Source organism: Nycticebus coucang, chromosome 4 (assembly GCF_027406575.1).
Source record: "Nycticebus coucang isolate mNycCou1 chromosome 4, mNycCou1.pri, whole genome shotgun sequence".
Taxonomy (NCBI): Eukaryota; Metazoa; Chordata; class Mammalia; order Primates; family Lorisidae; genus Nycticebus; species Nycticebus coucang.
The window spans coordinates 67,664,417-67,691,332 of record NC_069783.1 but is presented as its reverse complement, the minus strand read 5'-3'; the positions used below and the strand labels follow the sequence as shown (position 1 = coordinate 67,691,332).

Sequence of the window (26,916 nt, the reverse complement as noted above, 5' to 3'; positions counted from 1 at the left end):
ACGGTTTTAAAATTACCCTTTCAAATCCTTCATGCATGTAAGTGTCTCCTCCTGGCAGAACTTTTTGGAGCTCTTCTAAGCCTTGACGGATCTGTTCCCTGAAATCCAAAGACATTCTGTTAGTTTTATTAGAGCACTTTTTACTTTGCTGTTGATAGATATATAGACTGGTCTTCTCCTCAGCTCTGTGGATACTGGTGTATTGCTCCACAGTCCCTCAGAAACCTAGCACAGGCAAAGTCTCTATATTACATTATAAAGTAATATATAATATATGAGATTTCAAGGGTTGAAGGAAAGGACCCTTTTGCAGGAGCCTCCATCTGCTTGCAAAAGCTTTCCTTTCTCTTAACAGGAACAAGGTTTTCATTCTACATTGGAAATGATTCTTAAAAGGCAACTGCTCCTGAGGGGATACACAGCAATCTCGCTGAAGAAGCAAATGGGTCATGTGAGCCAGAAAGAGGCAAATGCCAGGAGCCCATGGAAGGTCACTGCAAGGATGTGGGTGGAGGAGGGAGGTGTCCAGAGCAAACTCCACCATCCACATAGAACTGCCAAAGGAAACGGTGCTGTCAGCTTTGAAAATAAAAGCCCTAGGAATGAGTCTACACTTTCTAGGACAACCAAGAGTGTTTTCTGTGGGCGGGTGCCTGTGTTTTCTTACTCTGGTTGTTCAAGGTGAAGGTGAGGGCAGGAAGAAGTGAGATACAGCACTGGGAAGGAGCTGGACTGGCAATGGAAAACGTGAATGGTTTGCAGCCAAATGGAAGCCTTGTGGACTGTTATTTCTGGGATGGATGTAAGACATCCGCATTCGTGTTCCAGTCTTTCAAATAGCTCTACAGTGTGCAGAAACGGGCAAGAAAGGGTAATTTCTAGAAAAACAAATAACCTTATTCATAAACTGTAAACCTATGAAAGGGTCTGAAATTGTCTTTCCTCCCACTGGGGTCTCTTTAGGGGCAGAGGGTGAAGATGTACTATTTAAATTAGCAAAGGAAACTCCTTTTGAGTAGGGGAAGAATCTGTCATTTTTTGAGTATTCACTATATGCAAGTCACTGCTCAAAGATTTCTGATTTTATCCTCACAATAACCCCTTGAGGTATGTATTATTTATTGTCCTCATATTACAGGTGAGAAAACTTGAGCTCAAAGAGGTAAGGAGGTCAAATCTGTCTACCTCAAAAAAGGCTTTCTACTCTGCAAAGCAGCCTCCTAGTACGGAAGAATGTTGGAAAAGTAAAAGTGGGAACTCGCTTCTGTGAAGAGCAACAGCCACTTCTAATGTGATCTGGGCGCTTACGGTATGTCAGGCTCTGTCCTAAACAGAATGGAATGTAATTGATCTGCTTAAGCCTGAAGATGGCTCTTGGGATAGATACTACTGACACCTCCATTTCACAGATAAGGTAACTGAGTCACAGAGGGGCTACAAGGCACCTCCACTAGAAGTGGCAGAAGTTGGATTTCATCCCAAGGGCTCTGCTTCCAATCAATGTGCTAAACTGTTTCCTTTTCTCTCTCTTTCTCATCAATGAACAAAATTTATTACCAGTTTACCCTGGCAATTACTTGGGGGGGTGGATTCTAATAAAAAGTGAAACTTTTTAAAAACTGATGTGATGGGGCAGCCGTGGGTGAGGCTGGATCACCAGGCTGCAGGAGACTTTAAAAGGCAAACTGAAAAGCGGTTAGGCTCAGCCTGTCTCTGGTCTGCTGATGCTTCTTGGGTGGACTACTTAAAATCAAGTAACACACTCCGGGAAATGTCCTGGCTATTGTTGGATTGTCTTCCTGGTGCCCAGATATCACAGCACATGCCCCGTTGCACAAGTCAGAACCTGGAAGCCCTCCCTGAACCATACCTTTACCCTGAGCTCTCCTTCTGCGCCCCCACAGACTCTGTCATCAAATTCTGTTAGTGCTATTCCAAACATATCTGGGCATGGACTGCCCCTCCATGTCTTCTGCCAACACCAGTCTGGGCCACCATCATCTCTTGCTTAGGACACTGCAACAGGCATCTGTTGTTTTCAGACTGCCCTCTCGCTCCTCCTCCATTCTTTCTCCACATGGCTGTCAGAATGTTGTTAAAATACGGTACAAATCATGCCTGCCCTTCTCTCTCTTGCTGAAACTCTTCAATGACAGCCCGTGGTACTTGAGATAACATTCCAAACCCTTGCCCCAGCCTTGCAGCACCTACCTGGATGACTCCTGCCTGTCCAGCCTCATCTCTCATCACTACCCACCCAATTCCCTTCACTTCAGCCACATAGGTCTTCCCAAGCTCCTTTCTCCAAAAGGCGCTTGGTGTCAACAATCACGGCTGCCTGGGGACACTATCTAAGCAGCTCTGTACCAGGCTAATTCTTACCCAGCTGTCAGTGCCAAGTTAGCTGTCAACTGCTCAGAGTAGCCTTCTTTGACCTCCCTAATCTGACTTGCCTCCTTCTATTAGCCTTTATCCTAGCACCCCCACCATTTTGCTTCATAGCACCTAGGTCATTGTATAACTAATAACATTTGATTATGTAATTATTTATCTAGGTTTTGTTTCAGTCCTACACTTGAAACTCCATGAGGCCTGGAGGCCATGTCTGTCTCGATCCCCACTGTATCTTCTGCGTCTACTGCAGTGCCTGGTACACAGCAGACATTCAACAATTATTTACCCAAGAGATGAGTGAAGGGAATGGGTCCCCATTGTCAATCATCCTAGGAAGAGGTCACACTGGGAGCAGGGATGAAATTCACTGGGCCATGTGGAAGGAGGCCAGGCAGATGCTGACCCGGTTAATTGGACCTAGCACAGGTCTGGGCCCATGTAGTGGTTAAAAGTTATTCTCTGTGCTGTGATTCTTACCTTACTTCCAATGTGTTAATAAAACCCACCAAAAGACATAATGTAATTTTAGTTTTGTTGTTTGTTAAAGCAAAAGCAGGTATCAGAAGAAAGGATAAAGATTGAGCCGTGTCCCCATTGTGTCAAATGGGGACAGTACGTGTCACCTGGTGGGGGCAGCTGTGCCCTGTGGTCAGTAGTTTTGTGAGGGTCTCAGCAGCAAGGTCATGTGAGAGGGACAGGAAAGGAAGGGTCTGTTTCTGAGCACACAGGGATGGGGCTATGGGACCTGTCATAATAGCGGGAGATGCTATAGGGAAGGGAGATAATTTCTGATAATTTGGTAGAAGACTGGGCAGTAAAAGTAAATACGATTTTTTTTTTTGGTAAATATGATCTTAATTATTCTTTGGTTGTAGACTAGTGAGGATATGGATTGGAATATTGTGTCAAGACTGGAGATTTTAAAAGATGGCTGAGAAAAAAATGCATATTGGGGGTGTGGAAAAGTTTACTTGGCTTCACTTTATTTTTTCCCTGCCAAATAAAGTCTGAGAACCAGGGTATTTTCTCTAAGCCTATTCCTTTTTTTTTTTTTAAACAAGTATTTTCTTGAGCTTTCCTTTTTTTTTTTGGTACCACAAAAAGCAAAAGCTGGTTTGGAAAATGTCCTTATCTTTGATGCTTTGTGTCTGGCAAGACATGAACTCACTGTTTGTGAGTGGTAATCACAACCTCCCTGATAGACTGCCCTTACTTCTTAAAAGATCAAATAATACACGGCCCCACCTCCCTAAGCACCCACAACCTCCAAGCAAACAAAACAGATGGATTCATGGGAATCGTGAGTGTGTTTCAATTCTGGGACAACAGAACTAGTAATAAGGATACATTCTTTATGTTCTCCTAGAAACTGAAGAAAATTGAGAGAAAGGACTTTTAAAGGATGATAAGAACCTCTCTGAGAGCTCAGTTATTACCAAATGAAATGTTATCTTCCTGGGAAATGAGAGAGGCTGGGAATCCTACGACAAGAAGCTGTTATTAAAGAGCTCCTGTTTTCCTTGGTGGTTTCACATGTCTGCCAGTGTTCCTTCTTAGAAGTTAAGAGTTTTCAGGCCTCAAGGCTTGCATGTCTTGTGCTCGTTTGCAACTCCCACAACACATAATGATGAGAATGGAGTAGGTGACTGCTGACTGAATAGCAGTTTGGGTGCATTCATGCACGACCACTATTACTACTGAGCATACACCACGCACCCAGCACCACGCCGTTTTGTAAGGTGTAGTAGGTGGGGACAATCAGTCACAGTGTCTTGTAAACTTCCTAGTTTTATAAGGATTATTTGGCGGGGGTGGGGGGTGGGGGGATGGGGGATTCTGGTTGTATTCTGATATTTTGACAATCTTTGCTAGTGAAAATATTCAAGTATGAGCACTTATTTGCATGTCAAGAAATGCTTCAAAAGCTTTTATCCCAAGAATCCTACTGATGTTCCCACTGCAAAATCCCCCTTGGGTTATGCAATGTGTACCATGTTTTTGTTTTATAAAAACAACCTCCACCACTACCACCCGTAAATAACCCAACATCAGCTCTGCATTCCCGACTTCCTCGTCTCCTGGTAAAACAGCTTCTGTGGAATTGGATTCTTCTCAAATGTCTTGCAGTTGTTGGCTCTGGAGTCTTAACTTATATGGTAAATCACATCACTATTTATTACAACTAATGCTACTCTTGCAACATTTCCAGATGGCCTTATAGCTCCAGTTGTTCATTACAAAAAACAATGTAGTGAACAGAGAAGGACAGATTAATAAAGACATTTTGCTGTTACTTCTGGAGTCATGAAGTTCCACAATCAACTATAATCATTTATTTATTATGTATATGATGTTATAATGTATATAAATATATAGCCTCTTTGAGACTTTTACCAAAGATAGGTCATAATCAAGATGCATGCCAAACTTAACTTAAGCTCTTTTTCTATGTGTTTTTTTAATGAGATACAATGTATACATAGTAACGTGCTTGGATATTTGTTCAATTCCTTTATAAATGTTGGATTATTTCTATAAAATTGTTCATAATATTCCTTTAATATCTCCAAACATCTATAAGACCTATAGCAACACCCCCTCTTTTCTGCTGTTACTTGTTAGTTGCATTTTATCTCCTTGAAAAAAATCAGTATTACTAGTAGTTTATTGACTTAATTACTTTTCATCAAACTCTGATCTTTGTGATATTCTCTACTGTCTTCCTCCATTTTTTGTCTATTTTCAACTTTATTGATATCCTTTTTATTATTTTCCTGTCCCTACTTACTTTGAGTTTATAAGCTCTTCCTTTTAGTTTTTTCGCAACTTTTCATCTTTTAAGAAAAAAAACTTAAAGCCATACATTTCCCTCTAAGCACTTCATAAGCTGTATAAATGTTGATATGTTGGGTTTTCATTATTCAGTTGTAAGTATTTTCTAATTTCTTTTGTGACTTTTCTTTGACCCATGGCTTTTCTTTGATTACATTTTACCTCCAGTAAATAGTGTTTATCTTTTAGTCTACTGTGCCCACCATTAATATAGCTATTCCAACTTTTTTATGATTAGTGTTTGCCTGGTGTTATCTTTGTTCATTCTTTCACTTTTAACCTATCACCACGTTTATATTTAAAATGTGTCCCTTATAAACCATTTATAATTGTGTATGATAGACTGTTACATTAATGCCCCCAGAGATCCCCCCCACCTGGGTATCATTATTATTATTATTTTTTTAGACAGAGTCTCACTATGTTGCCCTGGTTAGAATGCCATGGCGTTACAGCTCACAGAAACCTCCAACTCCTAGGCTTAAGCAATTCTCTTGCCTCAGCCTCCCAAGTAGCTGGGATTACCAGCACTGCCACAACTCTTGGCTATTTTTTTGTTGTAGTTGTTACTGTTGTTTGGCAGGCCTGGGCTGGGTTCAAACCCTCCAGCTCCAGTGTATGTGGTTGGCATCCTTAGCTGCTGAGCTACAGGCGCCGAGCCCACCTAGGTATTCTTGTTCTTGTATATTCCCTTCCCACATCGGCTCTGCACTTGGCCACGTAACTTGCTTAGTCTATGTGACATCAATAAACTTGACAAAAGCCAAGGTTCTATTAGCACTTGTACTATGGGGTTTGACTTGTGGGATGCTGCAGTCATCAAGACAGAAAGCCTGCTGTGCCTCCATAAGAGTGAAAGACTGAATTGAGTGAGAGAGATTTGTGGCTGTCAAAGATGTATTATATTTATTTCCCAGCTCCGTCTAATCACTAGCTGATCTTACAGATAAATGGGGCTGCATAAATAAGTCCAGGTGAAGCCATCATAAGATATTTCAAGCTACTAATATTTGAGGTGTTTTTTATGCAGCATTGTATTTATGAGGTGTTGATGGTGCTTCTTTATCCAGTGTGACATTCTCTGCCTTTTAACTGGAATCTGTAGTTCATTTTATACGTAAGTATAGACAGAATCGGCTGGAAGTCTATGATCTTGCTATTTGATTTCAAATTGTCATTTCTGTTCTTTGCTTCACTTTTCCTACATTCTTTTCTTGGTATTTCCATTCACAGATCCATATTATCAAACAGTATTAGATCACTTAAGTTTATCCTACAAATCATAGGACCTGGTTCATTCTTTCCATCTCCCAAACTTTTTCCTTTCTTTCTCTTAAAAAAATGTTTTTAAGTTCATTAATTCCTTTTCTGCAAGCGTCTAATCTGCTTTTAAGCCTATCTAATGAATTTCTTAATTCAAATATTGTATTTTTCACTTCTACAGTTTTCACTTGATTCTTTCTTTAAATCTTCTTTTCTTTCTTTCTTTCTTTCTTTCTTTTTTTTTTTTTTTTTGTTTCTGATGACCCATGTCTTTCCCCTGTTAATTTCACCTTTTCCTGTAAATTCTTCAACATATTTATAACAGTTGCTTGGAAGTCCCTGTCTCCTAATTCCAAAATTGAGTCATTTGTGGTTTGTTTCTATTACTGTGTTTTTTCTTTACTATGGGTCATATTTCCCTGTTTTTTACCCATGTTTCATAATCTTTTAATTTATATTTCAGACACTGAATAGAAGAGAAGCAGTACAGTCTTAGGTGTAATATTGATTTGTTTTGTTTAGTAGCAAAAGGCAAAGTGTAAGCCTTTTACTCTTTGTACAGTAGGATGAAAGGCTGATCACTTAGATTCCTTCTTGAGTTAGACTGTGCTTGGACTGGGCTGCAGCGTTAGTGGGAGAATGCTCCCTATCATTAGCTCAACTCCTGGTCCTATGCCCTGCCCTACCTTTGTAATCGTTTTTGTACTCTAATAGTGAGGGGGATAAGTCCAGCTTCATATATTTTTGCTTGACCTTGGATTCCGTGTTGGTAGAGCTCCAGAATCCAAGCACAAGAACCCACATGATTATGTGATTTATCTTGACTTTTCAGCAACTCCTCCACTGCTACTTTCTTAGAGCAATGTGGATGAGGGGGAAGAGCTGTCAGGCTTAGAGATTTCTTTTTCATTTCCGATTCTACTGCACCCATCTGGTACATGGATGTCGAAGGCTCAGCTGACTTTTCCTCATCCCTGAAGCCTCTGTCCATGGCAGACTTATTCCTCCAACTGCCCAGACGCAGACCAGGCATCCGCCCTCAAGTACGCAGCTTCTGTGGATCTCTGCTTACTATAAAGGGCTCGTTTCTCTCTAATTCAGTTCACCAGTGCTTCCTGTGTCTCTGCTAGTCCCATGGAAACATATGAATTTTATTTTGTCCAGGCTTTTCTGGTTGACCATGGAAATGAAGGTTTTTAACATCCCCTCCATATCCTAACCAAAGACATACTTTATAGGCCTTTCCTAAATGTTTGTGACTACATATTTGTCTCAAATCAGGAAGAAAAATACTAGAGGCTGATAGCTAGCATAGAAATATACTCCAGTATCTCTCATTTTTTTTTTTCTTTTTTAAAGTCCTCTTTGACCCCATCTCTCCCTCTAGCCATCAGGTGATAGCTTATACTTATTTGCGTCTCTCTTGGGGACAGTTTCTTGAAACTTGCTTCCTTACCCCATTTTTCCTGGGGGGGAGGAGGGTCCTTCAAATGGTTAGTGATCCTTGGTTGTTCATATCAGATGAAAGGGACTAAACGGCTTGCTGGAAAATGTGTGTGCATGGTGGAGCATGCCAATTGGTGATGACCAGGTTTTGTTAATAGGTTGTTTTTGCTGAAGACCTTCAAACATTGGTGTATATACATTTTTTTCCCTTTGAGACGTTTATTCCTAAAGAGAAGTGGTTTTCAAACTCTTCCTTAGGTTTTAAATCTGAGCATGAACAAGGGGGAAGGCTGGAAGTAGCAACATTTGTTTTCCAGATGTCTCCATAATCTCCCTGTGCCTTGTGTCCCTGACTATGAGACCATTCTTATGCAATTTTGCCAGAAAATAACAAACTTCTCTTTTCTGGTGGAAGTGGAGATGGGGTAAGTTTTGTACTGTACTGGGAGCAAGGGGTGGTTCTGAAAATTGAACTGCTTCCTACATAAACCTTTAAACAATGTTATAGCTTTCATCTTCTACCCTTCCTTGACTTCTGCAGGATCTAGATGTTGAACTTTCCAGGGTTCTTCAAGGCTACATAGCTTGTTCCTCTTTGGTAAATCCTTCTGAAAGATTATATTTGACTTTTTTCCATAGTGCTATATTATTTGCCACTCTTCCTTCCTTTCCTTTCTGTCCTCAGATGAATTGTTTTTATATTTAAAGTATTTCTTGGTTTCCTCAAAGATGAGCTTTGTGCTTTTGTTTGATGTTTTCCCAGTGTGGAAGGAGGGTTGAGAGAAAGGAGCAAATGTGCCTTTACCTCTCATTTTAAAATTGGAAGTCCTCCCCTTTTAGCCCATTCTGCTCTGACTTGTGTCTCCAGAACTCTGCTGAAATTGCTCCTGCAAGGTCCCCCATGTTGCCAATCCAAAGGTCATTTCTTTGGCTTCAACCTCCTCAACTGCTTTCAGTATAATTTTTTGGTTCCCAGACACAGGTGACTGCTCTCTCATTTAAAAATGCTTTCTTCTCTTGATGTCTACTGCACCGTACTCTCTCTTTCTATCTCACCAGCTATCTTTCCTTACCTTCCTAGGTGAGCTTTTCCTTATCCTCTAGAGCTATAAAGACTGGAGCACTCTAAAACTCAGTCTGAATACTCATCCTCATATCAACACTGTTTTATAAGGTCATCTCATAATTCCTATCACTTCAGTGCTGAAGTCCATTCAATGGATCATGGACATCAGGGAAAGACTTGGGATTGAAATCCAGTTCCGCCATGTGCTAGGCTTGTCAGATAACCTCCCTGAACTTTAGTTTTCCTAACTGTAAAATGAAGGTGTGGAACTCTCAGATCTAGCTGGTCCCTTCCAGTTCAGAATACCACATCTCATTTTATTTGGGGACCAAAGAGTCAGCAGAAATGGAACCTAGGTATCTGCTGGGAACTGGAGAGACCACATGTGGCAGACAGAAGTAGTCCATGACGTAACAGAGTCTAGTACAGATTTGTAACTGAGGATGACAAAGAGAGGAGCCCATCAAGGAACTTCCAAAGGTTACAGCTTTAATTGACATAAAAGATAGGAGTAACAGTTTAATCACAGAATATGATTAATTTGTCCAAACTCCTCTTTATATAGCTCTATTTTTGTTGGTTGCTCATTTATGCAGTGGTTTTTCACCCTGTGGTTTTCTATAGCACCAGTGGGCTTTTGAAGCAAACCCTATTAAATTTAAAAATCATTAACCCTTTTCCCCAGCTGCACCATACTTTGCAGGATATGGGAGTGGTGGAAAGAAAGACTCTCTATCTTCAGGCTTGCTGAACTCAACTTCCTTTTGTGAGAACCTTCCATTGCATGCTCTTCTTAGTCCAGTAGAGACTGGGTCTTTCCTGGTCTTTCTGGTAAGCATTTATAATGGCCAGATGATGTACTTAGTTAGCTCAGTGTCAATGACCACAGTAAGTGTTTGGAGGGCACAGGAGAGAGTGGCATTTTACCATGTTCTGTGCAGCAGAGACTTCTGGAGACCTGTGTCATCTTCTGGAATGGAAGCTATAAGTGCACAGCTTTAAGGCAGATGACAGGCAGGAGTCTTTTTCTGTTTTGATCAGGCCACATCTACTTACTGTAGGCTAGTGTAGGCTACAGTTCTCTACTGAAGATAGGCTTCTCTGTCACACTTTAGAGCAATGTTAGCCAGAGGTGGGAGTGGGCAAGGGGATGCTCAGTCCACATCAGATAATCCAATCCTCAAGTCATTTGTGGGTACAATCAGTTTGAGAAGAAAAGTTGGAGAACAATATCAAGGTGTCAGGAGGATATGGAATAATGAGAACTCTCACAAATCAATAGGAGTGGAAATTGGCATATCTTCTTTGGAGAACAATTAAACAATACCTAGTGAAGTTACATATTCACATGTCCTAAGACCTAGTAATTCAACCTCTGGTTATATACAGCATAATTCAGAGATATCATAAGTTTGGTTCCAGAATATTGCAATAAAGTGATAACTACAATAGAGCGAGTCACATGAATTTTTTGGATTTCCACTTCATATAAAATTTATGTTTATACTGTACTGTACTATATTACGTGTGAAAAGGCATTATTTCTAAAAAAAAATTTACCTTAACTTAAAAAATACTTTATTGCTAAAAAAAAGTTAACAAAAATCTGAGCTTTCAATAAGTTCTAATCTTTTTGCCAATGGAGGGTCTTGCCTCCATCAGAGCCCTTGGGTGATCAAGTGCACAGATTCACCATCAAAGAACAGTCAATGAGATTCCTTTTGAAAAGAATCTTTTTTTTAAGCAGTAGATCTCAACAGTGGGTTTAAAATATTCAATAAACTAGCTGCGAACAAATGTAGGCTTTGTTGTTCCATTTATACAACATAGGCACAGTAGATTTCTACATAATTCTTAAGGGCTCTAGGATTTTTGGAATGGTAAATAAGTATTAACTTCAACTTAAAGTCATTGGCTACATGAGCCCCTAAAAACAGGGTCAGCCTGTCTTTTGATGCTTTGAAGCCAGGCTTTAACTTCTTTCTAGCTTTGAAAGTACTAGGTGGCATCTTCTTACAATACATAGGTGTTTAGTCTGCACTCAAAATCTGTTGTTTAGTGTAACTACCTTCATTAGTGATCTTAGCTAGATCTTCTGGATAATTTGCTGCAACTTCTACGTCAGCACTTGCTGCTTCACCTTCCACTTTTACCTTACGGAGATGACTTTCTTCCTTAAACTTGATGAACCAACCTCTGCTAGCTTCAAACGTTTCTTCTATAGCTTCCTCACTTTGCTCATCCTTTGTAGAACTGAAGAGAGTTAGGGCCTTGCTCTGGATGAGGCTTTGGCTTGATGGAATGTTGTGGCTAGTTTGGTCTTCTATTCACACTACAAAAACTTTCCACATATCAACAATAAGGCTGTTTCACTTTCTAAACATTTGTATATTTACCAGAGTAGCACTTTTAATTGTTTTAAAGACCTTTTCCTTTGCATTCAGTTCCTTGGCTAACTGGCACAAGAGGCTTAGTTTGCACTTGTTATGGTTTTTAACATGCCTTTTTCAATAAGCTTAATCATTTCTAGCTTTGGATTTAAAGTGAGAGATGTGCAACTCTTTATTTCACCTGAACAGTTAGAGGCTAATGTAGGGTTATGAATTGGCTCAATTTCAATGTTGTTTTGTCATATCTTGTTTTGTCTCATGGAATAGGGAGGCCTGAGAATAGGGAGGAGGAGGGAGACAGGGGAAATGCTGCTTGGTAGAACAGTCAGAACACACACAATTTACTGATTAAGTTCATTGTCTTATATGGGCGTTTCTTTTAGCACAAGTAATAATACTAACTTGAAAGATCATTGATTACCATAAGAGACATAAAAATAATAGACGTTTTAATATTGTGAGAATTACCAAAATATGACAGAGACACAAACTAAGCACATGCTGTTGAAAAAATGGCACAAATAGGCTTGTTCAAAGGCTTGCACAAACCTTGAATTTGTAAAAAATACAAAATCTGTGACATGCAATAAAGTGAAGAGCAATAAAACAAGGGTAATAAAATAAAGAAATTCTCGCTTCTACACCCCTCAACAGAGGATGAGCACAAGATGTTCACTGCGGTCTTATTTATAATAGCAAAAAGTTAGAAACAAAGTCCATGAATAGACATGAATAAGGCTACAGATTAATATGTGTGAGACATTATTACAACAGAAAACATAATGATAAAAAGCAAGTTCAAGAAAAATTCAAACAATATATCCATTTTAAATAAATTTTAACATATGCATATTGTTTATGGGTATCTAAAAGTGTGCAGCACCCTCTAAAATTATAAACTCCAAATTCAAAATAGTGATGCGGAAAGAGAAAGGAGAAATACACACACAGGACGTGGCCTGTATCTTTTATTTCACGAGCTTCATGGAGGATGATGGAAGATAATGGGTGTTCATTAGCTTTTTTTTCCTAATACTTTTGTTAACACTTCAAATACTTAAGAGATGAGAATTATATGTTAAAGGCGAAAAGTAAAGATTAACTCAGAGGTTCATAAGGAGGCAATCAAGGGGTGTCAGAACCAGGACTTTGGTGTTCAATATGTTCAGCAGATCACCTCTGCTGGCAGACAAGGAGTTAAGACTTAGGACAGACAGGAGTGTCACTTTAGATGTGGGATTGCTTTTGTAGGCCACAGGAAATTTGTTGGCTGTGGCTGGCTAGCTTGCATATGGGAACACTGCTGTTCTTAGGTTGTATTGGCCACTTCTGAAGTTTGCCTTGCTGTCATCATCCAGACAACAGAAATGTTTCTGGATGCTGCTCTATTTGTTTGTTTATACCCAAAATTGCTCATGGAGCAGCAAGTCATTTATTGTACTGACTTTCAACCCATTTTAATATATCAGCAAAACCAGGTAAGCCCCAAGTCTTATGGTACATTTTATACCATCCCCCTCAGTGCATCAAGACTTGTATTGTAGGAGCTCCCTGTGTGATTGTGCAAATAAATCAGACCATCTTCCTCCTGCCCATACACCTTCTGTTGAGACAAAAAATACTTCCAAAGTATTATATTTTCCATCTTGGTCAATAAGCTTTAGTAGGGAAGAAAAGTACCATTGTAAGGTTCATGGCTCAGACCACTACTGCACAGGAGACTTCAGAAATGAAGACCAAACAGTGTATTTTTGTGCTGAAGTTTGCAATGGCCAGTCATGGAGAAGTATGATTAGACAAAGTGGTTATGCTTTGATGGTTATAAAACTAGGGAACCTAGCAAGGCTTTTTTGTTCAGGTTCTTCTCTATATCCCTTTTGTATCAGTTTTTACCCTTAATTTGTATTTGTCCTATGAGAGTAATAGGTGAGGGGGTAGTATGAACAATTTGCCAGGGTCTCTGCTGGACACTTTCCATGCATTCACAAAAGGCTCATAACCACTTTATATGGTGGGCATTACTATCTTCATTTTACGCGTGAGAAAGCAGACTCAGAGATGTGCAGTCACGTGCACACTGTGGTGGGGCACAGACTGGGTCCTGGTCTAGAGTCCGTATTTTCTCTACTAAACACAAACTCGGTATGTAACTTTTACATTTTATAAAAACACAAGAGATGTACAATTTTTATTCCGGAGCATAAATTGTTCTCCCAAATTTGAGAACCACGATTTTTACATAACATAATATAAAATGGAATTATGGAATTATATTATGAAATACAATACAAAATGTGCATGCATTTTTAAGGTGAAAGAACTTTGAAGAAACTTCTTGCTTTTAATCAACCACTTCAACCTATACCTTAGGACTCCAGGGGTACCCTTTTACTTTATTCTACTAATGGGGGTACTCCAGAGGAAGAGTTTGAGAAGCACTGGACTACACTACTCTCACAAATCAGTCCGTTCCCAGACCTGCTGAATTGCTCTAAGGTGGGTTCTTTTACTGGTGTTATGACTCAGCCTGGGGAGCCCTTAGACAAACATCCTCTAAAGACACTGCCTGTGCACTTGTTTGGAAGAAATCTTGTTGGAACCATTTGACAAAGGAAACAGTAATATTTTACAGGCAGAATTTTCTACCTGTATCTCTCTATGTAGGTATAGACTGGGGAATGTTAATAATACACAGAAGGACGTGTGTCAGGGGGAGTTGGGGACCCACTCTTTGAATTGTTGGACATGCTGTGATTATCTGAGGCAGGGCTTATTCAGGAGGATTATTAGCTGTTTATCAAAATCCTTAAAAACAACAATAGTTACAACTAATGTTTATTGAGCACTTACTATGTGCCCGCCTTGTTAATCCTTCCAACAGTTCTGTGAGGTGGGGACCATCTTCTATTCCTTTTGCAGATAAAGAAACAGGCACAGAGAGGTAAGAAACTTGCCCATAAACTCAGACCACATGCTGTCTCTCAATCAGCAGGACACGAGAATAAATAAATGCCCCACTCCCTTGTCATTTCTCTTAATTATGCCATCAGAGCTTCTCACAATTCAATAAATAACTCAAAATGGAAAGAATCCAAGTTCCTTTCAAGCACTGAATGTATGAAGACTCTTTTTCTCTACCATTATTTTAAATTTAGAAAAGGATTCTGGAACTACGTCTCTTGGTAATGGCAGTCTGTAATCATTCTGCTCCAGGAATCAAGTGATGTGTTCAGAATATGTCATTTTCTCCTGTGACACTAATGGCAAAACCGCACTCTCAACCAAACCAAAGGATGACTGAGAGGCAGAGAGAGAAGTGTGGCCTCCTGGTTTCCACTCAGCAGTTTGAGCCAAGAGTTTGTGGCTTTCGCTCCACCTCCTTAAGCAATAAGCAAGATGCTTAACCTCTTACCCCATCTGTAAAACGCTGATGCTACCTCTTTACCTCTTTGTGAAAAGTATTTCCCAGCTTCAGTTTTCAAAAGTCCATGAAAATAAAATGTGTAGAGGGCACAGGCTTTTAGGAAACTTTCCTTAAGAAGTCGAAGGGGGTTTGGGTGGTGAATTGTGCATGTTTGGATGTGTTTTTGTGTTTCTTTTTTTAATTGATTTTTATTAAATCATAACTTTGTACATGGATGCATTTATGGGGTTTAGGGTACTGCTTCAATACACAATGTGAAATGCTTACATTGAACTAAGTAAGACATCCATCACAACTATCCTATGGTACAGTAATTAAGAACATGGATATTGAGGCCGTGCTTCCTGGGTTCAAATTCAGGTTCCCACACTTTTACATCAGAGTGGCCTTGAACCTTCTCTGCCTCAATATCTCCATCTATAATAATACGTATGATAAATAATGTAATTCTCATAATAATCCTGTTATTTTCCCTTATTATAGATGGGGAAACTATTATAGGCATTGGTACATAAAAGCCCCTTAGTAAAACATTCTGTGTAAACACACACGTATATACATGGTGGTGGCTTCCATCGGAATATCCAGAGGTAAGAAGCAAGGACAGCGGCATACATGCAGAAGCAGTGTGTACTGGGTAACTGTGGTATGTATTATAACATTCAAAATTTTTAGTTTTGTAAGTTAAAAAAAAATTGTGCTGCCACTGAGTACATGAATGTATTTCAGCAAATGATTCAAGCTCTCTGGGAATCATTTTCCTCAGCAGTGAATGAGGTCAGTGGGTTGGATAAGATAAAATAATTCTTTGACCCATAACTGTTTTGTTATGCTCTGTTTTTTAATCTTGCAAAGTTTGGAAGGAAGGTGAAATTTCCAGTCAAAGACAGTGATCTTGGTCTACACATTGTAACTCTCTCTTCCCTTTCAAACTGCTGTAGAAATAGCTAAACCAGTATAATAGAGAAAATGTTTTTTCACTGCTGGAAATTAGGCAAGGGTGCCATACTCAGGCCATAAACTTAGAATTCCTACATGACAAGGAGCTGATGAGACCTGAATGAGGGAAGGACTCACCATCCTGTAATCCAGGAACATGCAGAAAACCAGGGAGGGGCTGGGAGGAGAGGGAAGTGGAGGGAAGAAGTTCTTACTTAGCACAGTGATCCAACATGTATACCTGACCATTTTCCTTTGGGTTCAGCTTCCTCCTTACCTTGGAAAGACTGCAGGATCTATTTGTCTAAGAAAAAAATTATACTGGATATACACTTTCCCATTTTCCTTAGTTTGAGATCTTAACATTTTCTACAGGATCTTGCCTGATCTCTAACAGAACTCACTCCAAATCCCAAGACTGAAAAACCTAGCATTATACTCAGGAAAACTCTCAGCAGGAGGGAAGAAGAGGACCAATGTTAGAATTTGGGAGCTATCCCCCTTTGAAATAAATTCATATAAGAAACAGGAACACATATAACAAATTCTAATTAATATTTATAGTGAAGACGTTCCATCTCTAAAATAATAGCAAGTCTGTCTCGCACATGCCCCCACCCCCTGGAAAAAAATGGAGGAATAGGGAAGTACTCATAAAGATGAAAGATTGGCTGAAAAATACAAAAGAATTAGTGAAAAGTAAGCTGGCTACTCCAAAAACAGAACACAAAAGACACAATAAAAAGATGGGTGAATTACAGAACACAATAGAAATATTCTCCTAGAACTCAAGGAGAAATGACAGAAAGAGTAAAAAATTATACTTAGAGTATAAAAGAGATGCTGAATAGACTTAAGAATCTAATGAACATACAAAAAAAGGTCATCATAAAAAGAATAAGAAAAATTTTTTAAGCTGGATGGCTGAAATACTGTACAAAGTACTATACAAAACTAATGAAAAGACTTACACTTAAATATGTATTCTGTTGACACAGAAAATAAATACCAGGGGTGCCAAAAAACTCTATACACATTTAGAGACATTATTTTGGTCTTACTTTTCAAAGTTGAACTGAATTATGTGTAGCAATGTGTAGTGTGACGTTTGCTCAAACGATGGTATCAATCAAATGAATGCTAGGGTCACCAAGAGGTAGGAGGGACAAAGAAAATGCTGAGGAGCACAAGACCATTTTAAAGTGTTATCTGAAATTTGAGAGAGTTGTGGAAGTACAATGACAATGGAGGAGTGAGTATGCAACAGACCCTCCAACCTGCCTGATAACTGCATGCATTTGTAAGTTTGAGATGCTTGGTACTGTGTGTGATGTGGACAGGGAAAGATGAGGGAGGCCTTACACAGCAACAAGTCTTTCAGTCAGCATTGCTCAAGCAGTAGTTCACCACCATCAGAAGTGTCTGGATGCTAATGGTAACCACTTTGAGCACCTGCTATATATAGTTCGATATGTCAAAAGGATATTTCATAAAAATAAACTCTTTCAGATAAAACTTTTTTAATAAACTTATAAGACTTATAAGTTTAAAGACTTATACCTTAACATAGTAAATAAAATTTCTCTACAAAGTCAACATCTAATAAAGCACATAATTGTAAAACCTAACTGGGAATTAAAGTCTGAGAGTTTTAACCACTGTAAGAAAACACAGAGGAAAATATAAAAACTATTATATTTTAATATTAATATATAATATATTAATAACTATATTAATATTAGTATAGTATAATAATATAACTATATTAATATATTAATAACTAATATAATAAATATTAGAAAAGAAGACAGAGGTTATCATTAGTTACAAATACCATAATTATCTTATTGGAAAACAACTCCAAAATTAACTGGGGAAGTATTAGAACTATGTTTCATTAAAATGGTAGAATAAGAAATAAATCTACAAAACCTGTTGGAAAACTATTGTTTTTCCCAAACCAATATTTTTTAAGTTTTTTTTCTTTTTTTTGGTGGGGAGGAATTGTAGGCCTCTTCTGATGCAAATTACATGTTCTCTTCTATGGAAAATCCACTGACACACGAATTTTTGTCAATAATTTCATAAAGTTCACTAAAATCCCATAGACCACAAACTATAGGTTCACTGGTCTACAGTGAACAATAACGATTTAAAAAATACAACAGAAAAACATTTCATTCACAATGGAAGAAAAACTTTAAAATGCCTGGGAATAAAGTTAACAAACACTGCATAAAACTAACCTGCAGAACAGACTAAAATCTGAATGAGGAACATAAAAGATAAGTGATAGATTCTTAAATAAGAGAACAAATATAGTAAAAATGCAATGTCATTGTTGCTAGATTTAATTTATACTTTTCATACAATTCAAATGAAAACCCTAAGGACATTCTGGAGCATAAAAAATTACTTAAAATGTACATGGCTGGAAAAATCCAAAAACAACCAAGGAGATTTTTGCCCAAGATTAAAAATGAGGAAAGATAGGTCCTCCAGATTTTAAAATTAATTAAAACAATATGGTCTATTGTTTAATATCCTTAGTCCACATAGAAACAGACATAAAAACAGAATGGAGGCAACTTAGTAATGGACCTAAGTCTGTCAACTTTTTCAAGTTATTGGTAAAAGACCATTCTACAGTGGTTTTAGAAAAACTGGCTCAATAGGTAGGGATAAAAATGTTAGATGTTGGCCTTATTCTTTACAACATAATAAATTCCAGAAGTATTGATTTTTTTTTTTTAGAGACAGTGTTTTATTTTATCGACCTTGGTAGAGTGTTGCGGCATCATAGCTCACAGCAGCCTCCAACTCCTGGGCTTAGGCGATTCTCTTGCCTCAGCCTTCTGAGAAGCTGGGACTACAGGCACCCGGCACAACACCCAGCTATTTTTTTGTTGCAGTTTGGCTAGGGCCAGGTTTGAACCTGCCACTGTCGGTATATGGGGCCAGCGCCCTACTCACTGAGCCACAGGCACCATCCCCAGAAGTATTGATTTAAACTAAAAACAAATTAAAAATAAAGTCGGTCAAAAAGGACAATGGCAACTCAATCACAATTATGAAAAGGGATATTAAATTGCTGAATAATATATGGAAAATAGAATTCAGGTATGCCTTAAAAGGATATCTTATAACCAGTGCAATGAGAAATAAAAAAAAATCCAATGTTAAAAATGTTTTTAATGAATGTCACTGTACTAGTGAGTAAAAGAAAAAACTGAACCATCTTAATAGATGGCAGAATGCATTTGATTAAATTGAACTTCTATTGCTGATTTCTTTTAAATGAATAGTTGGACATCCCTGACGTGATCTCATTTCCAAATAATGACACATTTAAAGTATTTTAATTAATGCTGGGAACAAGACTATCCTTAGAGTTTTCAGAGAATCTTATATGCTGATAATTATTTTATAAGATTACTCTAAACAGAACTTAAATAGATATTACACACTCTATTATACTAAGGAAATGACCAGAAAATTATTACAATTTCTCAATTGTTTAAACTGATGAAGCTAAGAAATTTTGGAAGAACATGATATAATGCAAAGTGCAAGTGTTGTACCAAATTTTGAATCTACAAGCAGAATACTAGTTCTGCTGATTACTAGCTTTTTGATCTCAGCAAGTTATCGAAACTCTTTGAATCTCATTGTCCTTATCTGTAAAATGGAAGTAACAGCAGCCAAGAGAGAATGCACTTGTTACTGCCTATACCTTGCTGATTACGCCAAAAAACTTTGGATAAAATAAAAAAGCAATGAAGTCAAGGCTGAAAGGGCTTCCCTGGCAGATCAGGGAGGAGAGTTAAGAACCAAACAGTGGTGAGGTGTAGAATTTTCCTTCGCTTTTTTTCTTACAGCTTTAACCTGAGGATGGATCTTAGTCACATGACAGTGAGATAATCACCTCAGGCCAAGAACAGAGATGGGAAAACTGTTCAGTCTTTGGACTGAATCCAAATTTTATAGAGCATATCCTTTTATTTTTACTAATATGTTTTGTTAGTCTCCTATATTTATTTTTAAAGTGATACTTAAAATACCAAAGAATAAAATAAGTGTCAATGAAATAATTCTCTCAGAATGACCAGCACCATAAGAACATTAGTAAGCCATACGGGCTAAATTGATGGCCGCTACTTCATGATTTAGTTCTAACTGCACCTGCCTGACACAAGGCTACTTGGTAAGAGTTTATGGGGGTTAGATCCACCAGTCTCTGTTATCAGCTTTTGACAATGGTGCACTGTGCTTTTGTTTGTGAATAGTCACACAGCTCAATAGTATTTTTTAATTCTGTCTGCTCAAAAGCCCATGATGTCAAACATGACCAAGAGAATGCTGAAGAAAGAAAGCAGATTTTTAAATGAAGATTGGGAATATTATCTTGTTTCTGCTAAAGATAAAGACTATTTGCTTGCTTTTGATACTGCAATATTAACATTAAAGAAATTCAGTGCACATCAGCATTATACCACTCATAAGGACCACAAATATTTTAAATTAGAGGGAGAGGCATAAAAGGTTGTATTGCAGAAATTAAAAGATGACAAGCAAAAGCAAAGACAATTCTTTCAAGCAGCAATAAGACCTATTAATAATGTCACTGAAGCAACTTACATAGTAGCTTATATACTTGGGGGGAAAAGGGAACCTGGTCAGTGATACAGAAATTGTGAAAGAATGCATTGTCAAAGTTGTAGGATGCTTAGACCCTGATAACATTTCAAGATACAAACAACTGCCTCTTTCAAGGAGAACCACAACTGATCAGCAGCATGAATCAGCCTGCAACTTTACAGAACAACTTCATGCATACTTCAAAAGTAAAATGTATATTATTCAGTTCTTCCATTTTTTGGATGAATCAACTGATACCCCCTGACTGGGTTCAGATTTTATACTTTATTCAGGTCATAACAGAAGATTTTCTTTGCTACCTACTCACTTTGGACACTCTTGTGAACAGAACTCAGGGAATAGATATCATTAACAACTTTTAAGATAAATGTGGTGAAGGTGGACTAAATTTGATAAATTTAGTGAGTATATATACAAAGGGTGCACCTTCCATGACAGGAAAACATGATTTATTGCACAGATTTTAAAAAAAGTATAAGCAGATCCAGATGCTCTCATTTCTTTTCATTGTATCTTACATCAGGAAAATCTCTGTGCCAAGGCTCCTATTTTAAGTGACACTTTCTAACAAGTTATAAGTAAGTATTGTGTAAGTAATGTTAACTATATTTATGCAAATGTAACATGGCATCACCTGTTTCATAACATGATGAAGTTGCCTGGTGAGGTACTGAGTGTGGATTTGCTGTATTTTTCTAAAGTGCATTGGCTATTGCAGGGACAGGTTTTAGCCAAAATTTTATCTGTGTGAGAACAGATAGTCAAATTTTATGAAGAACAGAATCAGCAATGTGAATTATTTAAAGATTTCTATAGGAAGGCAGCATTCTGTGTGCTATCAAGTCAAATCCAATTATTTTCAGAAAAAGCTATCTTTTTTCAAAATGCTTCTTCAAAAGGAAATTTTTTTTTTTTTTTTGGACACAGAGTCTCACCGTGTCGCCCTTGGTAGAGTGCCATGGCATCACAGCTCACAGCAACCTCAAACTCTTGGGCTTAAGAGAGTCTCTTGCCTCAGCCTCCCAAGTAGCTGGGACTACAGGCACCCGCCACAACACCTGGGTATTTTTTTGTTGTTGTTGTAGTTGTCATTGTCCAGACCCAGCTGGGTTCAAACCTGCCAGCCCCTCATGTATGTGGCTGGCACCCTAGCCACAGAGCTACAGGGGCCACGCCTAAAAGTAAATTTTGAATGAACATTTTCCCCAGTTAGCAAAAATCACTGATGAACAGTATAATATATACAAATAAATGAAGACTACGCAGCTGTTATAGACCTATTAATCAGAGAATACAATGAAAGTTCACTGACTTTGAGAATCATGACATCACATTCAAATTAGCATCTCAGCCCTGCTTAGTTGATATCACCAAGGCATCTAAAGAATTACAGATGGAATGATTGAGCTCTCAGTGAATGACATTTTAAAGTCATTGTTTGATGCTAAGAAAGATCCAGTTGAAATATGGAAAAATGCAGTAGAATACCCATGCCTTTGGCAACATGCCTGGAAAATGTTTTCTTGGTTTTCATCCACTGATAACTGTAAATCTACATTCTCCTCCCCAGCCCAAATCAGACACTGTTAAGGTCACAAAGGACAGACCCCCATCTGGAGGATCAATTGAAATTGCGGACCTCCATGCTGCAACCAAATATTCAGACACAAAAAAAAGTCATCAAAAGGTTAGTTAACTTTAAAATTAACAAATAGTTTTCACATCCTGAAATTATTAAATACACTGTAGCCAGATTTTTACAAAATGATGTACATTTTAAAGTATATCTAACTGAAGTTTCTTCAACACAACTTTATTTGATTACAGCTAAATTAATGCAGTCTTCCAACATGAAAAGGTTCCCCATCCCCTGGCCAAGAAAATTCCCATATTTCTAGGAAGTCCTGGGAAGAAGGGCCCCTGTGGTTCAAAGACTGTGGGGAGAATCCCCATTTTTATTACTCCTGGCTTTGCCCCAAAGGTGGTGGAGAACTTTGTGGCAACAGTGTAGATAGCCAAACCTCAGAGAAAAACTCCATGTTTCTTGCTAGAGGACTTGGAAAGGCGGGTCTTAGTGGGGCAGATAGTATGAGGGGGATCCTGGAGAGAAGAGAGGTGAAGAAGGGGATCCCCCTAATTCTGTGTAGACATATAAAGTTTGTAAGTTCCAGGCTTCTCCCTGTGCAGCTCTGGACTTTGGACAGATACAAAGGAGTTTAGCAAATCCCTTAGAAATTGAAGTGATGTTGAAACTACCACCTACAGAAGAGATAGAACTTGTGATCTGCAAAGGCTTAGGTTTAAAGAGGAAAATATTAGATTAAAATAATTGACAAATTAAGGCTGGCACTAGAGCACGTCTCAGGATTACTTGGGAAGAGGTGGACTTCTTAATGTCTGGGATGAGAAATATCCTTACCTGTCTTCTGTCAGTTTCATTAAGGTTGTTCCTCGAGTAGAGAAGACAATAAAGGACATTCTTAGCTGTGGACTGGAAAGGAAAAGAAACTCTTTTAAAGCTGATAGAGACCATAGCATGCCATTCCCTTATGGGCTTCCTCCCTGTTCTTCCCTTCCCATCAGAGGTGCCAAAGCTAAAGACCCTCAACTGAAAGGGGGCCTCCAGGGCTGTGTTGAAGCACTTATTAGCTAGCAGCTGACTTGAAGCTGTGGACAGAGAAAAGACCTGCTGTGTCATCCTGGAGGCTGCTTTGGATCTGACACCATCACTCAGCAAGTCTGGATTACAATTAAGAAAGATAAAATGAGGGGCGGCGCCTGTGGCTCAAGGAGTAGGGTGCTGGCCCCATATAGCAAGGGTGGTGGGTTCAAGCCCCGCCCTGGCCAAAACTGCAAAAAAAGAAAGATAAAATTCACTGTTGTCCTCTGTTCTGTTTGCAGAGTTAGTTCCCTAAAAGGGGACCGGTCTGCGTGGTGTCTATAAAAAGGGGTGTCCAGTGGACAAAATGTGACAGTAGTCGGGTGTATTCTATAATGAAGAGTGTCTCAGACTGTTGCAGCTTGATGCCATCCGCCAGTAACATCATACAACGAACTCCCTTTGGTCTGAAAGAGGGGTGGCCATCAACTTTTAATTTCTCTCCTTGGCTTGCGAAGGAGGTTATCCTATGAGGAGAAAATGTGGTGACTGGACACAAGAATACCTATTCCAGTTGGCTGTCATACTTCTCATTATTAATGCATAAATGGTTTTGGTTTCTATATGGCAGAGCTCGAGAGCACTGTTAATATAAAATTCACACGCTGAGAGACAGAACCACTCTCAGCTGAGGACCAAACATGTTTCTCAGTATGCAGGGTGGACTATTTGACTGCAGCGGCTTCAGCAATGAATTGTCTTCCTGTGAGGTCAACTTACTTGCCCAGGATAGTATTAAGCTATTTCTTCACAATATAATAGCCTCCCACACCTGATCTGGTTCCAAATATTACAATTCCTACTTCCCCAAATGTTTCTCAAACCCGTCACCTTTCCTGTCTCTTAGGTCAGGACCTCGCCTCAGCTGTCTGACCACTGCAATTGCTCCCTAGCTGTGTCTTGCTTACCATCACTCTTCACACTGCTCCTACAATTTAAATCAGATCTTGTCATTTATCTGCTGTGAAACTTCCAGGTGCTCCTGCTGCCTCCGAATAAACTTACATTTATTACCACAGTATGATACATCTTTGGAAGTCGTTAACATGGTATTTAATACTTGGTAGGAGCCCAAGCATTATCTGATGAATTGAATATTGGTCTCCTAAAACAGACCTTGGTCCTCTGTCCATGACACCGTGCTGCCTGTTACTACATCACCAGTGCCAGGTCAGCAGGACACTGTGTCCTAAATGACAATAATACCAATCATAATGACTATAATAGGATAATAATGGCCACCCTTATTGAGTCTTTACTATGTGCCAATCACTATCATAGGCAGTTTGGATGTATGATCTCATTACTCTTGGAACAACTTTATGAGATTGATAATGTTATAATTTTTATTTTCCACAAAAGGAAATTGAGGCCCTGAAAGATGAAGCAATCTCCTCAAACTTACATAGTGGGGGAATGACAGACCTGGGTCTTGAAACCGAATGTTCTGATTTTAGAACTTGGGCTCTTAACCATTGCACTATACTGCTTTCCTTTCTATTGAGTTTAGCTCTGGAAAGAATTGAAATGTGGGAAATTTATGTCTCCAACAGGTCATCAGCATATGAATCTCAGCTAGAGGCATAATGTGGGAGTAATTAGCATTCTGGTGTGCAGGCAAAGTTGTTCAGAGACTATGCCAGCAGTGAGAAGGAAAGCCAGCCATGTGCAGAACCAACACTGACGTGGGAAGGGCTGGCTGACAGCAGTGAGATGAAAGGAGACCCAGCACCAAGGAGGAGAGGTCCAAGGAAGTACAAGTCTGCATCCCATGAAGCCACTCTGCCCAGCTGAGGAAGGACTGCAAGGTACTCCCTGGATTTGTCCTCTAGGACATCACTTTGTGACCTTGGTGAGAGCAAGCAGGTGGATAGCGGATGAAGGCCAGATGGCAGTAGATTAAGGAATGAATGTAAAGTAAGGATATGCAGAGAGGCAATCTTTAGAGATATGTGAATGAGAACCCAGAAAAGAAAGGGTAGTATCTATAGGAAGACAAGATTAAGTGACTGATTGTTGACGTTCTTCTGGTACCAGGGGCAAGAGAGACCAGTTTGTGTGTGTAGATTCTGAGGAATGGGCCAGGGAAAAAGTAGCAGAAAATTCAAGAGAGAAATAAGGAGAAGACTAGAGACAATGGGATAAAACAGGACTAAAATGGAGAGGTTGGTCTTAAATAGGAGGGACACTTGGATCTAAAAGACTGACAGGCAGGACATATGTGCATCTTTTAGGAGTCGATGGGAACTTGAACTCTTGTCTGCTACTCTCTGGATTCTTAGTGAAGGAGGAGGTAAGATTTCCTGCTGAGAGTGATGAATATGAGGGGCAGGCAGTATGAAGGCTTGAGGAAAATGTAAAGAATTAGAATTATAATTAGGAAAATAAGAGGTCAGAGTAGAGACAAATAAAAGTATTTGAAATGTCAAGGATTAGAAACGATACACATGTACGGGCACCAGCCACTGTCATTGAAGAATTTGCCCCCTGCAATCTCAACTACCTTCATCTATTTATTAAAGTAAATTCACTTAATAAATAAATAGCATCCATTCAGTCATTCATTCAAAAATATTGACAGAGCATGTACTACATGTCTGGCACTGTTATGGGCACTTGGGCTGTGGCAGACAACAGAACATAGGTCCTGCCTCAATGGAGTGTGCATGAGAGTAATATGTTGGTCCCACACTTTGAGGGGGTTCATCACCAAGGGGGGCCAGAGGAGACAACCAGAGAAAGGTGCCTCGTGATCTGGATCAAGCCATGCCAACTGCTCTGTTCCTCAGTTTCCTCATCTATAAAGCAAGGGGGTTAGATTAAGTGTTCTTTCTTGGTCCCCTCCCTATCCACTCTGCCCTCAACTTTCTTTGATTCTGAGATAGTGAAGAGTCTGTCACTGCTGTGGGAACTGGGAAAGAGATGTTGTGTGCCCATTCTGTACCAGGTTCTGGACTAGTTGGTTTGCACATGTTTTCTCTTACAGGCCTTATGTGTAAACTAGAGTTCAGCCAAGGTAAGCAAATTGCTATGGTTGCATAATGGAGCTTGGATTCAAACCCAAATCTGCCTGACTTCAAAGTCTATTTCACTTGACTCCTTTCCTTCAGAGGGAACAGACAAGAAGAACAAATAGAGACAGCAGTAGATACCATTAAGGGTGTGGAGGCAGATTTGTTTAATATCACTCCAAAGAGCCAAAGGATGAGAGTGCTAGAAAGCATGTTTTGGTTCAAAGACAAAAAGACTTCTCTGAAAACTGGAACTGTCCAATGATTGGACTGCTTGCCTCAAAAGCCAACACTTTCTTACCAGAGCTATTTAAACTTGAAGGTTATTTAATGCCTCCTAGGATAGGTTTGGAAGTTGTTCCTTTCAAGTCCAAGTTTCTATGAGTCTCTTAAATATGTTTTACACCACCCATGTATGTTTCCTTCCTTTCCCTGTACTTTTTTCTCCCCTCTCTCCTCTTAGCATCTGCTTTTTCCAATCATCTTGATTTCTTATTTTTTTAATGTTTTTTTTTTTTTTTTTTTTTTTTAATTTTAGGTTAATGTGAGGGTACAACCAACCAGGTCACAGTATTTGAATTTGTTAGGTAGAGTCCATCTTGTAGTTGTCTCCCGCACCCAGAAGATGTGCCATATACCCCTACTTTGTGCCCATTAAGTGGGAAAACACCAATTCCCCCCCCCTCTTCTCCCCTATCTCCTATTTCCTCTCTCCCCAACTTGAATTGAATTGAGTTTTATTCCTATGTGGAATGGCTTCATTTTAGTATTGAGTACATTGGATATCTGTTTTCCCATTCTTGTAATACTTTATTTAGAAGAATGTGCTTCAA

General features: G+C 39.0%; 1 protein-coding gene across 1 annotated transcript in view; it reads right to left on the bottom strand.

Annotated features, from left to right (window-relative positions):
• ANTXR1 (ANTXR cell adhesion molecule 1) overlaps nt 1–26,916 on the bottom strand; it is a 265,145-nt gene that overhangs the window by 204,237 nt on the left and 33,992 nt on the right. The window contains exons 3-4 of the mRNA XM_053588536.1: nt 22,833–22,904; nt 17–98 (exon numbers count right to left, since the gene is read on the bottom strand). Of these exons, the coding sequence (XP_053444511.1) occupies nt 17–98; nt 22,833–22,904 (154 nt within the window). The remainder of the gene's footprint in view (nt 1–16; nt 99–22,832; nt 22,905–26,916) is intronic.